This window comes from Bos mutus, chromosome 10 (genome assembly GCF_027580195.1).
Source record: "Bos mutus isolate GX-2022 chromosome 10, NWIPB_WYAK_1.1, whole genome shotgun sequence".
NCBI classification, from domain to species: Eukaryota; Metazoa; Chordata; class Mammalia; order Artiodactyla; family Bovidae; genus Bos; species Bos mutus.
Window position 1 is genome coordinate 23,265,892 of NC_091626.1, and position 15,786 is coordinate 23,281,677.

The window sequence follows — 15,786 nt, forward strand, 5'->3', positions numbered from 1 at the left end:
ACTCTGGGAGATAGTGAAGGGCAGGGAAGCCTGGCATGCTGCAGTTCATGACATGAGTCTGAGCAAACTCTGGGAGACAGTGAAGGGCAGGGAAGCCTGGCGTGCTGCAGTTCATGACATGAGTCTGAGCAAACTCTGGGAGATAGTGAAGGGCAGGGAAGCCTGGCGTGCTGCAGTTCATGACATGAGTCTGAGCAAGCTCTGGGAGATAGTGAAGGGCAGGGAAGCCTGGCATGCTGCAGTTCATGAGTTGGACACGACTTAGCAACTGAACAACAACAACAGCAGCAGCAAGAATCCTTCCTGAAATAGCTAAATGAACATACAGGATTAGCAGAAGCAATTACTTGTAGCAAATTAAGCTAAATTTCTTAAAGCTTTTTAGACAGTAATATACTCAATGTGGTCTTCTTTACTTAACAATTTTTTAGCCAATCTTTCCTGTATAGTACAAGGTAATTTCAAACCAGTACAAGTAAATGAATATAAATCAAACTGAGATTTTTATTATATGGTTTATGGGGAAGTGTAATTAAGAACAAATGCATCAAATTCAACCTCTTCATGATAAAAACACTCAATAAACTAACAATAAAAGATAACATCCTCAGGGAACTCCCCAGCAGTCTAATGTTCTCCCAAGGGCCTGGGTTCAATCGCTGCTCAGGGAACTAAGATCCTACAAGCTGAATGGTGTGCCCTCTCCAGAACCCTGCCTCCCAAAAAAGATAACATCCTCAAACTGACGAAGGGCATGTACAAAAAACCCAATATCATACTTAATGTTTTCTCCCTAAGATCAAGAGGAAGACAAGGATGTCCACTCTTGCCACTTCTATTCAACACCATACTAGAATTTCTAGCCAGGGCAATTAGATAAAAATGAAATAAGAAGAAAGAAAAGGAAAAGAAAGGTAAGAAAAAGAAGGAATGAAAAAAGAGAGAAAGAAAAGACATCCAGATTGGAAATGAAGAAGTAAAATATCTCTATTTGCATATGACAATTCTGTATATAGAATATCTTAAGTAATCTACTAAAATACAATTAGAACTAATAAATAAGTTCAGGAAAGTTGCAGGATATAATATCAATATACAAAAATTGATTGTATTTCTCTACAGTAGCAATGCACAAACTGAAAATGAAATTAGAAAAACAATTCCATTTATAATAGCATCAAAAAAGTTAAGACAGGAATGCATTTTAACAAATGAAGTGCAAAACTTATACTTTGCAAACTGCAAAATATTGTTCAAAGAAATGAAAGGAGACTTGAATAAACAGAAAGATATACCACATTCATGAATGACCTTAATTTCATTAAGATGAAAATACTCTCCCTGAAACTAATCTACAGATTCAATGCAATTCCTACTCAAATGTCATCTGACCTCTTTGCAACAACTGACAAGTTAAAATTCCTATGGAAATTCATGAGACCCAGAACATAAAAAAAAAAAGAAAGAAAAATCTTCAAACAGAAAAACAAAGTTGGAAAACTCACAAATCCAAATTTCAAAACTTACTACAAAGTTACAGTAATCAAAACAGTGAGGTACTGCTGTAAGCACAGATATACAAGTCAGTAGAATAGAACTGAGAGTCCAGAAATAAAACTTCATGTTTATGGTCAATTGATTTCTTACAAAAATGCCAATACAATTCAGTGGGAAAGGAATAGTCTTTTCAACAAATGGTGCTGAAACAACTGGATATCCACACTCAAAAGAATTAATTTGCATCCATAACCTCATACCATATATAAAAAATTAACTTAAAATGGATCAAATACCTAACTATAAGAGCTAAAGAATAAAACTCTTAGAAGAAAACATAGGTATAAATCTTTATAATTAGGCAATAGTTTCTTAGGTATGACATCAAAATACAACCAACAAAATAAATAACTGATAAATTGGACTTCATTAAAATTAAAACTTCTGTGTCTAAAAGAATACCTTAAGAAAGTAAGAAGATAACCCACAAACTGTAAGAAAACGTTCTACAAATTACGTATCAAAAAAGCAACCTGTTTCTAGAATACATAAAGAACTCTTAAAACTCAATAATTAAAAACAAAATCCAATTTTTAACTGGGCAAAGGACCTGAATATAGTTCTCTAAAAAAGACATACAACTAGTCAATAGGTACATGAAAATATGCTCAATATCACTAGTTATTAGGAAAAATGCAAACCCAAACCACGGTGAAATACCACTCTTCATAATACATCCACTAGGACGGATTTTGTAATAATTTTTAAAAAACAAATAGTAAGTATTGGCAACGTGTTGAGAAATTGGAACCTTCACACACTGCTGATGGGAATGTAAAATGGTGCAGCCAGTATGGAAAATATTCTGACAGTTCCTCAAAAGATTAGATATAGAGTTACCATATGACCCAGAAATTCCATTCCTAGTCATAAACTAAAGAGGATGAAAACATATGTCCACATAAAAACGAGTACATGAATGTTCACAGCAGCATTATTCATACTAGCCAAATAAAGGAAATAACCCAAATGCCCACTAACTAGTGGATAAATATAATGTAAATAACCTAAAAATACACCTATACAGTAGAACATTATTCAATTCTAAACAGAAATGAAGTCTTGATACATGCTTCAACACAGATGAACATTGAAAATACTATGGTAAGTGAAAGAAACCAGTCACAAAAGACCACATAATATGATTTAATTTATATGACATGTCTACACGAGACATTCATAAAGACAGGAAGTATACTAGTAGTGGCCTAGGCCTATGGAGTTTAGGGGAAAATGAGGAGTGACTGCTAACGAGTACAGGATTTCTTTGAGGGGTGACAAAAATGTTTTAAAATTGATTGTGGTAATGGCTGCACATCTCTGAAAATACTAAAAATCACTGAATTGTACACTATAAATAAGTGAATTGCAGGGTATGTGAATTACATCTCAGTAAAGCTGTCATAAAAAAAATGAAAGGGAAGAAATGAATCAGAACTCCAAGCTTTAGCTCTAGTTTCAAATTGCATGATCTGCTGCTTTCCCAATCTTCACATTCCATTTAAAATTATTTTGAATATCGCCAGCAAGCAGGTCATCCACATAATTACTAAAATGTTTGTAGCCTTCAAAGACAGGGGTAATTTTTTTTTTAATGGAAAAAAACTGTTGAGAATCAATATTCGATAAGATTTATGACAGTTCAATGGGTCTGAGGAATAAAACAAGACATGTGCTGCTACAACTTACATGACTAAATCATGAACACTGTCCAGGTCATAATAATGCTGTGGGCTGCAGTCCATGGGGTCGCTAGGATTGGACACGACTGAGCGACTTCATTTTCACTTTTCACTTTCATCCATTGGAGACGGAAATGGCAACACACTCCAGTGTTCTTGCCTGGAGAATCCCAGGGACGGGGGAGCCTGGTAGGCTGCCCTCTATGGAGTTGCACAGAGTCGGTCCTGACTGAAGCGACTTAGCAGCAGCAGCAGGAGCAGGGGTCAGGTAGAAGACAAAATCAAACCATTATCAAGAAGCTTCACACTATATTTACTATGTGTGGTTGATCATCCACTGTCATAAAAGAAAAATTCCAGACATTATGAGATCTTCAAATGTTACTACTCATCATTAAAACACAAACTATCCAGAAAAAGAACAATTTCCAGAAGCTCCACTTTTTCAGTTTTAAGTGAATGGATTTCATTAAAAAAAATCTGCTCATTTCATCAAAAGGCATTAAGGAGTTGATCATTCAGTCATTCAATCAGCAAATACATACTGCACATCTACCATATGGCAGGTACTCTGTGGGTTACAGAAGACAGCTCCAAAATATGATTCTTACCTTCAAGAGCTACAATTAATCTAAGAGATAACACACAAACCAAAAGTCTCCCAAAATGGTAAAAGTGACAAAAAAATGAAACAAATGAACTGCTCTAGGAGCTATCTCGGAGGTCAGAAAAGTGAGTTTACTTTCTAGATCAAGTTTGAAAAGGAAAGGCTGATGAAAGAGGTAGATTCTGGCTAAACAATGAAGGACAAATAAAATTCCTATATTAGAAATAGGTCAGGGAGGGCTTCCTGAAAAAAGGAACAACATGAATTGAATTAAGAAGATGGGGAAGTGTCCCAGGAAGAGAATTTCAAATGCAGACAACGCACGGTATTCTGTTCGGGAGCAGTAAGAAGGCTAGACGTTAGGCTCAGCCCAGAGTAAGGGGATTTTGAAAGCCATGTTAAGGAATCTGAATTTTATTGTATGGGTAATGAAATACTACTAATGACTTATGAGTAAAGGACAAACAGAAAGCAAACACTACTTTAGAAAGATTAACCTTGTATTGGTAAACAAGATGGACTGATATGAGGTAGCTGAGACACAAGGAGGGCAGTTAGAAGGTGACTACAATAGTTTTGGTAAAATAAGAAGGACACAGAACTCAGATGGAAGCAACAGAAATGGAATTTTTCATACAGTAAAGGTAGTTTTTTATAATTCTATATATTTCATGGGAATTTCACATAAATTAACTACCCATATAAAGTCTGGGGGCCCCAATCATGAAAAGCTATAAATACCTATATAAAACATTATTGCATTCTAAAACCTGGACACCAAAAGGGTTATCTGAGATATAATCACGTACTAAATCAAGAGGCAGGGTTCATCTTCCAAAAGATACAATCTAGTTGCTATTAGCCCTAGAAGGCTCACATTTTTTCTATACTAACACTAACAATGCTCCAGGGAAGTGACAAACAATCATGTTTTGAGGACAAATTTTTTTTGCATTTTTTTTCTTTCCATCATCTTTATCAGTTACAGATATTTGCATGAAAACAGGATCAGGGGTCCTTGGGGATTCATCAGTTCGTATTGCTTATTTTTCATCCATGTCATCCTCTCAATTAATGCAGGAAGGAGGATTGAGATATTGAAACACCAGATTAGAGTGTCAAGTAAATGTCAACCCCTAGAGTAGATGAATAATCTGTAAGGACAAAAAGGATCTTGTTTTTATGCAAATACCCTATACACAATAAAACAAAGAGGTTATAGCCAAGAAATCCACTACATATCAATGTGATTCTTACCAATTCTAAATTAAAAAACTATTTTCTGCATGTCAACTAATTATTATGATCAGGGAAAATGACAATCAGTTAGCAAAACACTGCTACAGAAACTGAAAGAAAGCTGTATTTTGAACTAGAAAATAATTTCGAGAAATCTCAGCTGTGCTCATAGAACTCATCTGGCAGAAACAAGCATTTCTACAGCATAATTTTGGTTCCCTGCTTAAGGTCACTGAGTTAGGTGACTTCAAACCCCTACCTCCAAAGCCTTAAGTTTTAGAAATAATAAATAATTAATAATATTGATGATCTTAGCTGTGTGGAATAAAAACTGAAACAAACCACACCAAGTTTCTGTTTTTGTGCAAAGACATTAAAATAGATTTACTGATGCTCAGAGAACCAACTCGTTATCCTAAAAACTGATAAAGAATCATTTATCCAGTAAGAAGAGCATTCAAGGTAATAAATAATGAAGAGTTGGTTAAGATAAGGTTCTTCACAGAAAAATCCTAGCTAATAAGAAGGAATGATAGAATTAGTGTAATACCATTTCACAGCTTATAACAAAATAGTGAATCTAGGCAGTTTTCAATGGCTGCTAAAACACTGGTTATAAGGCTGATAGAGAATTTTATGAGTAACAGATCAGGCAAACAATACCTTTACCAATAAATTAATCTTAACATCACAAAGATCAAGACAAGCAGACAGGATGTACCCTTCTGAAGGATGTGTACAACACCATTTATGAAATATTCTTGTCAAAATAAAAATAAAAATCAATCCTGTATCTGTATGAGCTTCTAAATCTAATTACTGGGAAATAAGAAGGGATAGATGGACATATTAAGCACTACCACAGGGATAAAAGGAATAAAATCCAGAATGGGGAAAATTCCACAGAAAAAGTAACAATAATAAATGGCAAAGGAAAATAATAGGGAGGTGGAACTATGCCAGATTAAAAGAAACTTAAGAGACATATTAATCAAATATAGTACACCTTACTTAAATCCTGATTCAAACCAACCAACTATATAAAGACAATTATGAGTGAACCAGGGAAATATGAATTCTGATTGGCTATCTGATGATATTAAACAAGTCTGTTAAAATTCTTTAGGCATAATTAATAGAATCGCAATTATACTTAAGAAAAAAAAAAGGAAAGTCTTTGTCTTTTGGACTCACATATGAAGTTATTTAGTAATGAAACAATATGATGCCTGAGATTTGCTTTAATTATGTACGTTGGCAGAGGTTGAAATAGATTGGCCAGATGCTAACTATAAAACTAAGTCATCAGTATATAACGTCAATATTCTACTTTCTCTCCTTTGGTATATGTTTGAAATTTTTCATAATAAAAAGTAGAGAAAAAATACTTCATTATCTTTCTCAGCAGGAAAATAGGAAAAGAAAAACTAATCAGAGGGAATATAGTAATTTCATCTACAACTAACTAGAGACAACACTGTTGATAAATACATTCAGTAATATAGCATCTTTTTGATATAAGCATAAAATTTTATCTCTCTTTTGAAAAAACTTTATTTCATAAGAAAAACTGACATAGATAAAGGATTGATCACTGTGATCATTACAGCATGTATTATCCAGAGCTAGAAACAGAATCAAGTTCTACACTGTATAAGTCTCGCATTTATGAATTTAATAATCATGGGGTTTTCATTATAAACCCTTGAGGTCTGTGACATACATGGTAAAGAGTAATTCTGCCGACAAGCTTCAGTCACGAGAAATAAATGACTAGTATACAGAGGAGTTAGGGAACAAGTGCACATCGCAGACCACCTAGCAACCGTGTCTCAGAGCAGTCTGTGGCTCTCTGCTCCTTGATCCATGAAGTGATTTTAAAATGTTTTCTTGGGAAACAAACGTCAACTGCTAATGATAGTAATGGAAATAAAGAAAACAAAAACAGGACTAAGGAAGTGCTATTAGTCGAAAATTGGTAGTTTTAAATTAAATTTTAAAGTGAAATGTTGAATTGGTAGTAAAATCAATGATGTGGACAAATCCACTGCATGTTCTATAAACAAGAGAAACAATTTGTTAAACTGCTGTTGGGAATTACATTAATCAGTACAAAACAATTTTGAAGAAAGTTATAAGCTACAGTAGTCTCTCAAAACCGTGCATTTATCAAGGTCTGAGGAGGTACCTACCCAATGAGAACAAAGTTCTAACACTCTATGTTGAGTATTTCTTTCAATTACAAAGTGAAAATCTTCTACAATTCCTTTTCCAGTTTTATAATGAACAGAGTATGGAAAGAAATATAGTTAAAAATCATTTTAAACTAAAAGACTGGAGAGCAGACAGGAATACAGAATTTTAAAAGCATTACTCATACTGGCAGATTACATTCTTGGTGTGTTACAATACCCTTCCTTTGGGGAAGCAATCCTCCCCAAATGCATTCCACATGATCTGAGTCAGACTTAACGGTTCCAATCTGCATGTGCACCCTGGCCCCAGGCTGGCCCATCTCAGTGCTCTATGCTACCTGGCTAAAGGACTTGGTTCCAGGAAAGGTATGTAAGCCAAGATGGAATAGTCAGAGGCCCCCACAGGACCTTTTCTGGGGAATTTTCAGAAAACATCTTCTTTCCTTTGGGATTACAAGATTTAAAGACATATAAACTGGAGCTCCTATTGGTCACCTTCCTGAGTGCAAGGTCAAAGAATAATAATAATGCATGAGTGAAGCAGAACTCTGAGATGTAAAACAAAAGCAAGAACAAGAGCACATTCCTAAGACATCACTAAGTGTCATGGATCTGGGGAGGGATGGACTGGGAGTATGGGGTTAGCAGGTGCAAACTATTACATTTAGAATGGATAAACAAGGTCCTATTATATAGCACAGGGGACTATATTGAATATCCTGTGATAAACCATAATGAAAAAATATAAAAGAGAATGTATATATGAGTATAACTGCGTCACTTTGCTGTACAGCAGAAATTAACACAACATTGTAAATCAACTCTACATCAATAAAAAGTAAGTCAGTAAGAGTCAAGGATCAAGATATGCTCAAAACTATTTCTACTCCTAGAATTTTGATTTATGTGAATAAAATCCTTTTGCTTAAGCTAGTTTGATTGGACATTCTATCACTTAACACTCAAAGAGTTTCCAATATACTTTCACTGTACAGAGAAAAATAACTTGCAACCTAGTAAACTCGGTAATTATTCCAGCTCACTCTATCGTAAAAGGCTTACTTCATAGATTACAGTGGCTTCTTACCTTTAGAACACCTAATAAAGATACTTCTTGAATTATGCCCGAACGCATCATGAAACACACAGGATGGCCCCTAAATAAATGTGATCTGGGTACTCACACTCATCCAGCCCCAACTGATAGGCCAGGTTCTGAAGGCCTCGTACCTTCTCCATCAAGTTAGCTGTGGTGAGGCTCCCCAGTTCTGAAACAGAATCATTCACTTCAATACCATTTCTTTCTTGTAACAACTCACATGGGTTGCAAACCCTTGCTATAAAAGTTTTCAAACTTAATTACTACTGAGTAAATAGAAAATGGATCCATATCTCTTCCTATCCACTCACTCACCCTAAACACACAGACATACAAATCAATGAATTTTTCCACCACTGCAAATGCCTCATATGAACTTACCCACTTAATGAGAAGAGAGTTAGCATAAATACAATAGCAATTATGTGTTTTATCCTGAGGATCCTTTTATATCATTCACTTTGCCTATCATACAAGATGAATACACTAATATGGAACCTCGTGATCGGACACAGCACTGAGAAAGCCTACAGACAGATCTTTGACTTGCAGTATGGACACCATCTCCACCGTCATTCACAAGTTCTCACTGGTCCAGCTGATACTTCCCAAGTGAAAAGAAAGTGCGTGTGAAAGTCACTCAGTCATGTCCAACTCTTTGCAACCCCATGGACTATACAGTTCATGGAATTCGCCAAGCCAGAATACTGGAGTGGGTAGCTGTTTCCAACCCAGGTAGATCTTCCCAACACAGGGATTGAACTCAGGTTTCCCACATTACAGGCGGATTCTTTACTTGCTAACCACTATGGAAGCCCAAGAATATTGGAGTGGGTAGCCTATCCCTTCTTTAGGGGATATTCCTGACCTACCCAGGAATAGAACCAGGATCTCCTACATTGCAGGCGGATTCTTCACCAGCTGAGCTACCAGGGAAGCCCTTCCCAGGTGCAATCCCTAGGTCAGGAAGATCTTCTGGAGTAGGAAATGGTAACCTGCTCCAATATTCTTGACTGGAAAATTCCATCGACAGAGGAGCCTGGCAGGCTACAGTTCATGGGGTCTCAAAGAGTTATATATGACTGAGCATACATACACAATATTTCAATTAACAATAAAATAGCAATGATACACTAAATAAAATAGCGATAAAAAGTAAATAAGAGTCAAGGATCAAGATATGCTCAAAGCTATTTCTACTCCTAGAATTTTTACTTATGTGAATAAAATCCTTTTGCTTAAGCTAGTTTGATTTGACTTTCCATCACTTAAAACTCTAACAGTTTCCAATATACTTGCACTGTACAGAGAAAAATATATATAACCTAGTAAACTCAGTCGTTATTCCAGCACACTCTATCATAAAAGGCATACTTTGTTTAGGAAAAAAAGACTAAATATTAATCCAAACTTTTCCGTCAAATCAAATGCCTATAAAAATTGTTAAAGTTTATCAGAAAAGAAGACAGTAGACTTAAAGTAAAAACTTACTTTCCGAGATTTGCATTTAAATAGCACCAAATTACTTTTAGGTTTAAAACATAAGTCAATCTGCATAAAATATAATGCTCTGATCCTTTACTAAAACTTTGAAGTTTCCTTAGAAAATACATGCTGATGGAATATTATATAAATGTCTGTTTGGAACATTAAAGCAATGAACCTGAGATGCCCTTGAGACTTAATTTTCCCCTGGCTGGAGGAGGGGATCTGCTTTTAAGTATTTCACGCAGAACAATAAATTACTTCTGAGATCAAATAGAGGTGTTATTTTCTGCAACTTATCATGCCACAATTATTATCTATATCTGGCATAAGTAGACTTTCTCGATCTGTTCAGCTGCTTAAATAGCTTAAGAATCCCGGATTTTCTACCTTAACTTCAGTCTATTACTTCACTACCATCATGAATCTTACCACTAGAAGGATAATAAAAAATTAAATAAAGTAGAGCAAAATCAAGGAAAATTAATGTTTTTTAATTTAAATTTCTACTTTGTGGTTGAGTTCCAAGTCATTTATCAAATATTCACTACTTACAGTATTCTTTGTTGGAGAAATTGATGAGACAGAAAGAACTAAAAGACAGGTCTTAACCCACTCCAGGGTTGTCAATTAATAGTACTGCCAACAATAGATGGCAGTAAATCCTAAATAAGCCTCTTGTGTTATAGCAATAACAGACTAGTCTTAAAAAGATCAGAGTTTAAATTTTAACTCTTTCTAATAAACCTTGGTTTAAGTTAACCTCTGAAACTTAGATATCATACTTAACTCAAAGAACCTTTATGAGAATTAGAATGAGAAACTTTACATGAGAGCTTTTGATTAACTCTGAGCATCATACAAAATAAAGTTAATATTACAGGAACTTAGCAGCAGCAGCAATCATTATGATTGAGTCTTGAATTGGTAAGATTTCTACACATGAAAAAGTAGAGAAGGGCATTTAGCAGCAGCAGCAATCATTTTGATTGAGTCTTGAATTGGTAAGATTTCTACACATGAAAAAGTAGAGAAGGGCATTTATATATGAAAAACATGAGTATGATGGCTAAACAGGCAATTTGAAGCCAAGAATACTTGTAAGGGAATAGTGAGAGAAAAACTGTTAAGGTGGTATGTGGAGGAACAAATGTCAGGTCAAAAGTTAAAGGTCACCAGCACTGCTTACCTTTCAACATGTCGATGTCATCACGTTCTATTTCAGCCATCCATTTGGGTGGAGAGCTAGTAATAGGCTGTCAGAAAATAATATATCCATTCAGACAAATGCAAAGTATGAAGAGACCCTACTCTTCTTTCTTATAAGAAAAAGAGCTTTTCACACAGCTGTCTAACTCTGAAACTCCATGGCCTATAGCCCACCAGGCTCCTCTGTCCATGGAATTATCCAGGCAAGAATACTGGAGTAGGTCCCTTCTCCAAGGGAGCTTCTCAACCCAGGGATCAAACCTGGGTGTTCCACATTGCAGGCAGATTCTTTACCACCTGAGCCACCAGGGAAACCCTTGAAAACACTGGCAAATTGTCATTTCAAATACCCAGACTTCTCCAGGTTCAGATATGGCCTACACAGAGAACCCTTACAAAACAATACTCTTCATCTTTAAAAGCTGGTTTTAAAGAAATAATCTTAGAAAATTAGGTCTGACTACTGTTACTGCTATATGTATAACAGATTGGTATAGTTATTGGTATAACTTATTGGAAAGAAACTACTGGAAATTCACAATTACTGAAAACCTCCAACTGAACTGTTTGAAACAATAATCAGGAAGTAACATTTGCTGACGGAGAAGATTTTCAAAGAAGAACCAAGAATAAGAAAATCTTCAATCTGAAAAAGAGAATACTGGAATGCTCATCACTTAAAATTTCATTTTATTGTAAATGTTATAGAAAACTTTAGAATTTTAAGTTTCTTCTCATTCCTGATAGTGAACTTACAAAATATCAAAGAGAGCTCATTCTTAGAACAGCTTTGGCATAACAGCCTTCAATTCAGGCTACACATGAGAACCAGCTGCATAACTTTAAAAATATACAAATAACTAGGCCATAACCCAGATGCACTGATTCAGAATATCAGAGTGTGGGAGAGGGTCCAGTGGGAAGAACTGAGCAAGGGCATTACATATCTATTTTTTAAAAGCTCCACAGCTGGTATATGAACAATTCTGATGAGATTTCCCTTCAACTTTGAGCCCTTTTCCTTTTCTTAAACTGAAGTATAATTGACACATACCATTATATTAGTTTTGGGTGCACAGCATAAAAATTCAGTATTTGTGAATATCGGGAAATGACTGCCACAAGAAGTTGAGTTGACATTCATCACCATATATGGCTACAAAAGTTTTTTTCTTATAATGAGTGAGCCACCAGGGAAGCCCTAAGATCTCTTAGCAACTTTCAAACAGGCAATACAGTATTATTAACTACAGTTATATTATTAACTGTAGTTACCATGCTGTATATTATATCTCCAGGACTCATTTATGCTTTTCCTTTTCAAAAAATTCACTTTTACTTGGTACTGTGTGATAAGTAAAACACTTTACATGCATCATGTCATTTATTTTCCAAATCAACCCTATGAAAAAGGTATTATTATCCTCCTCATTTTACAAATTAAAAAAACAACAGATGTTTAGGAAGATTATAAATCACTTCCCTCAAGTCATAGAGCTACTGGAACCATGATTCAAAACCCATGAAGTCTGAGTTCCAAAACCACCACTCTACCTTCCTTGAAGGTTTTAGGTCAAATTCACCACTTTTACCCCTAGTAGGGAATCAGAATATTCCAGGAGATATTAACCTGAGGCCCTGGGATGGCCCTGAACCCCTAGAAACAAAACTCAATACGTATGTACATACTTCTAGGGAAAAGGTATAGATATTTCATCAGATTTTCAAAATACACCATGCTCTAATAAAAGTTTTAAAAACCACTTATTTATGTTTACAACTCAAAGTAGTTAGTTGTAACAAATATAATTAACTAAAAATTCAGTATGAATGAGAATTTATGAAAACTAAATCAAATCTTTCTATTTAACCTACTAGACAAAAGTTGATCTAATACTAGCTACTGTGTATTGCTTATTAGTTCTTGGTACTATGCAAAGCATTTTATACGCATTATGCCATTTTATACTAAGAAGCCTATGAGACAGTATTAGATGAGAAAACTAAGGCTCAAAAATGTTAGGAAACTTGCTCAGGTCACAGATAGTGAAATAACAGATTCAGGATTCAAATCCAAGTGTATCTGCCTTCAAAACCCTATGCTACCCTTCACTCATGCTCAGGGCTTCCTATATGTTAAAGTCACACACTCCAGCTTTCATACAACCCTACCTTCTGGAAAAATAAAAGAAGCTACAACAAGGTCCCTTTGAACAAATATGTTCATGGACCCTGAAAGCCACAGGCCTTAATATTTAACTCAGTATCTTTAACCCTAACTAAGTTAACCTTTAACCTAATGAGTAGAGAATGTTAAGCATATGGTAAGGTACTAAGAGAGTTAATTACAAATCCCTAATCTATTAATAGGAACAGCATGAGCTTTGGAATCAGACAGATCTCTGCTCAAATCCTAGCCTGTCACTCACTAGGACTTGGGCAAGTAACTTAACATCTAAGCTTCTCTGCTAGTCAGTGCTTCTAACTTTGGGCACAAACGCTTCTAAGTATGTATAATAAGCATGGATGCTAATAAGTAGACTTATAGGTTCAAAGCCTGGTTTTGCCATATATAGCCTATAATCTTGGGTAAACTACTTAACATCTCTGTGCTTATCTGTCTGTAAAATATGGATAATAATAGTACCTATACGTCATATGGGTTTTTGTTTGTTTCCTGGCCACATCACACAGCTTGCAGGATCTTAGTTTCCCAACCAGGGACTGAACTTAGGGCCAGGACCGTGAAAGCACTGAGACCTAACGACTGGACTGCCAGGGAAATCCCCCTCATATGGTTTGGTAAAGACTAAATAATGTATGTAAAGTGCTTAGAACAGTGCCTGGCATATGGTACACATCGTGTACATGCTAGCTAACATCATAATCATCCTATCTTCCTGGTTGTGGGAATATATAAGAGAACATATCTAGGGCATCCAGTGCAATGCCTGCTGCCCCAGGAAATGGAAAAGTTGTGGCTCTACTCAATGTCTTTCTTCAGTTTCTGATGAGCCACTGAGAAACTCCTCCAGGGAGGTATAAGTTAAAGTCATAATGCATCACATAAACAAAAGAGAAACACTTCAAAATCATGGTTTGGGCCAAAAGAATATTGGCATTACATTAGATATTTCAATTGCTTTACCTTAACATCGTTTAAGCTGAGAGAAGAGGCTAATAGCCAAAGGTCAAAATATCAAAATACAGCATTAGCATCATTAACATGACGATGATATAAACAGACTTCCAGGGTTGTAGTTACAAAACACTATGAAGGCAAAAACATTATTCTTGAAAATAAAGAAATTAAAAAATACTTAAGATTTTACCCAGAAGCAAAAAGTTGGAAAAACTTCATTATGTGAGGTATTACTTACACTTTTGAAGGAAGCTGCAAATTCAGCAACACCTGGTACTAAAAAGAAAAAACAGAACATTAATCATTCAGTATTGGCTAGTATGTAAGGAAATGGGCACTCCCATACGCAGTCACCCTCTTTCATGTGCACAAAGATAGACATTGTGAAATTGTTTGTAATATCAAAACTTGGATATTATTAGGTTTCCAAATAGGGTATGAGTTCATAAGCTATAGTAAATCTAGACAATAAAATTAAAAAATGAAATAAATCTATACCTATCAACATGGAAAGATCCATTGATAAATTACTAGGCATTAAATTAAGTTAAGCTGTAGATCACTAATCATATAACCCCATAATAAAACAAAGCAAAAAAACTCTATATACTTTAAAATATTTATTCGCTTACTTGTGTAAGCGTTACAAAAAATACAAAAGTTCTGTACTGAACTACAACAGCAGTTAACTTTATCAGCACTTAAGGAGGCAAGGAATTACTTGATACATTTCATATTGTCTGAGTTATTACAGATATAGCTTTTAAAAATAATTTTTTAAAAGTTCTCTATCATTTCCTGAGTCACACTACGCTCTGAAAGAACTGAACTACTAAACAGCTATTCTTACTACCAGACCACAGAATTCAGTCCCTTCCTCTGAAATAAAATTATAATCATTACAGTTAAATGATAACTCTTCAAAAATGTTCCTCAAAGTAGCACTGGTTTTCCCATCTATTTTGATATAAAGAAACCAAAAACTTACATTGTTCTGGCCAAAGGTCTGGTGAAGCCCGGTCAAGTTTTTCAAAACTTAGCAAAGATGCTTCTAGATCTGTCCCTAGAACAAAACACCCAGATAAGCCAAGAAGGAACAAAACACATTATTTTACATGTTATGACATATCAATCTCACAGAACATAAACTGAAACACTCACTCACCTGGAAGTCTAGAGATTTGAGTTCTATGATTACTGATGCTACTGAGCCATGATGTTACACAAATAAACGATTTCCTTACTCTCCCCATCTTTAAAAAGGGAAACAATATTTTAGTAGGGTGTTGGGAAAAATGAATGTTCAAAACCACCTGTATCTTTACTCGTGTGTATGTGTAAGTGTCTGTGTGTATATTAAGTTGTTCAGTTGTGTCCGACTCTTTGTGACACTATGGACTGTAGCCCCCGCAGGCTCCTCTGTCCGAGTAACTCTCCAGGCAAGAATACTAGAGTGGGTTGCCATTCCCTTCTCCAGGGAATCTTCCAGAGCCAGGGCTCAAACCCGGGTCTCCTACATTTCAGGAGGATTTTTTACCACATGAACCACCAGGGAAGCCCATCTTTACTCA

General features: G+C 35.4%; 1 protein-coding gene across 6 annotated transcripts in view; it reads right to left on the minus strand.

Moving 5' to 3' along the window:
• The window catches only part of LIN52 (lin-52 DREAM MuvB core complex component), a 113,018-nt gene that overhangs the window by 92,398 nt on the left and 4,834 nt on the right, over nt 1-15,786 (minus strand). For 2 of the 6 annotated variants that reach the window (XR_011465595.1, XM_070377548.1), the window contains exons 2-7: nt 15,381-15,468; nt 15,204-15,278; nt 14,454-14,491; nt 11,054-11,120; nt 8,465-8,548; nt 3,247-3,477 (exon numbers count right to left, since the gene is read on the minus strand). Coding sequence is in view for 4 of the 6 variants with exons in the window: in XM_070377548.1 (XP_070233649.1) it covers nt 3,251-3,477; nt 8,465-8,548; nt 11,054-11,120; nt 14,454-14,491; nt 15,204-15,278; nt 15,381-15,468 (579 nt within the window). In the remaining 2 variants the exon portion in view is untranslated. The remainder of the gene's footprint in view (nt 1-3,246; nt 3,478-8,464; nt 8,549-11,053; nt 11,121-14,453; nt 14,492-15,203; nt 15,279-15,380; nt 15,469-15,786) is intronic. The other 4 variants (XR_011465596.1, XM_070377549.1, XM_070377550.1 and 1 more) reach the window with 4 other exon arrangements.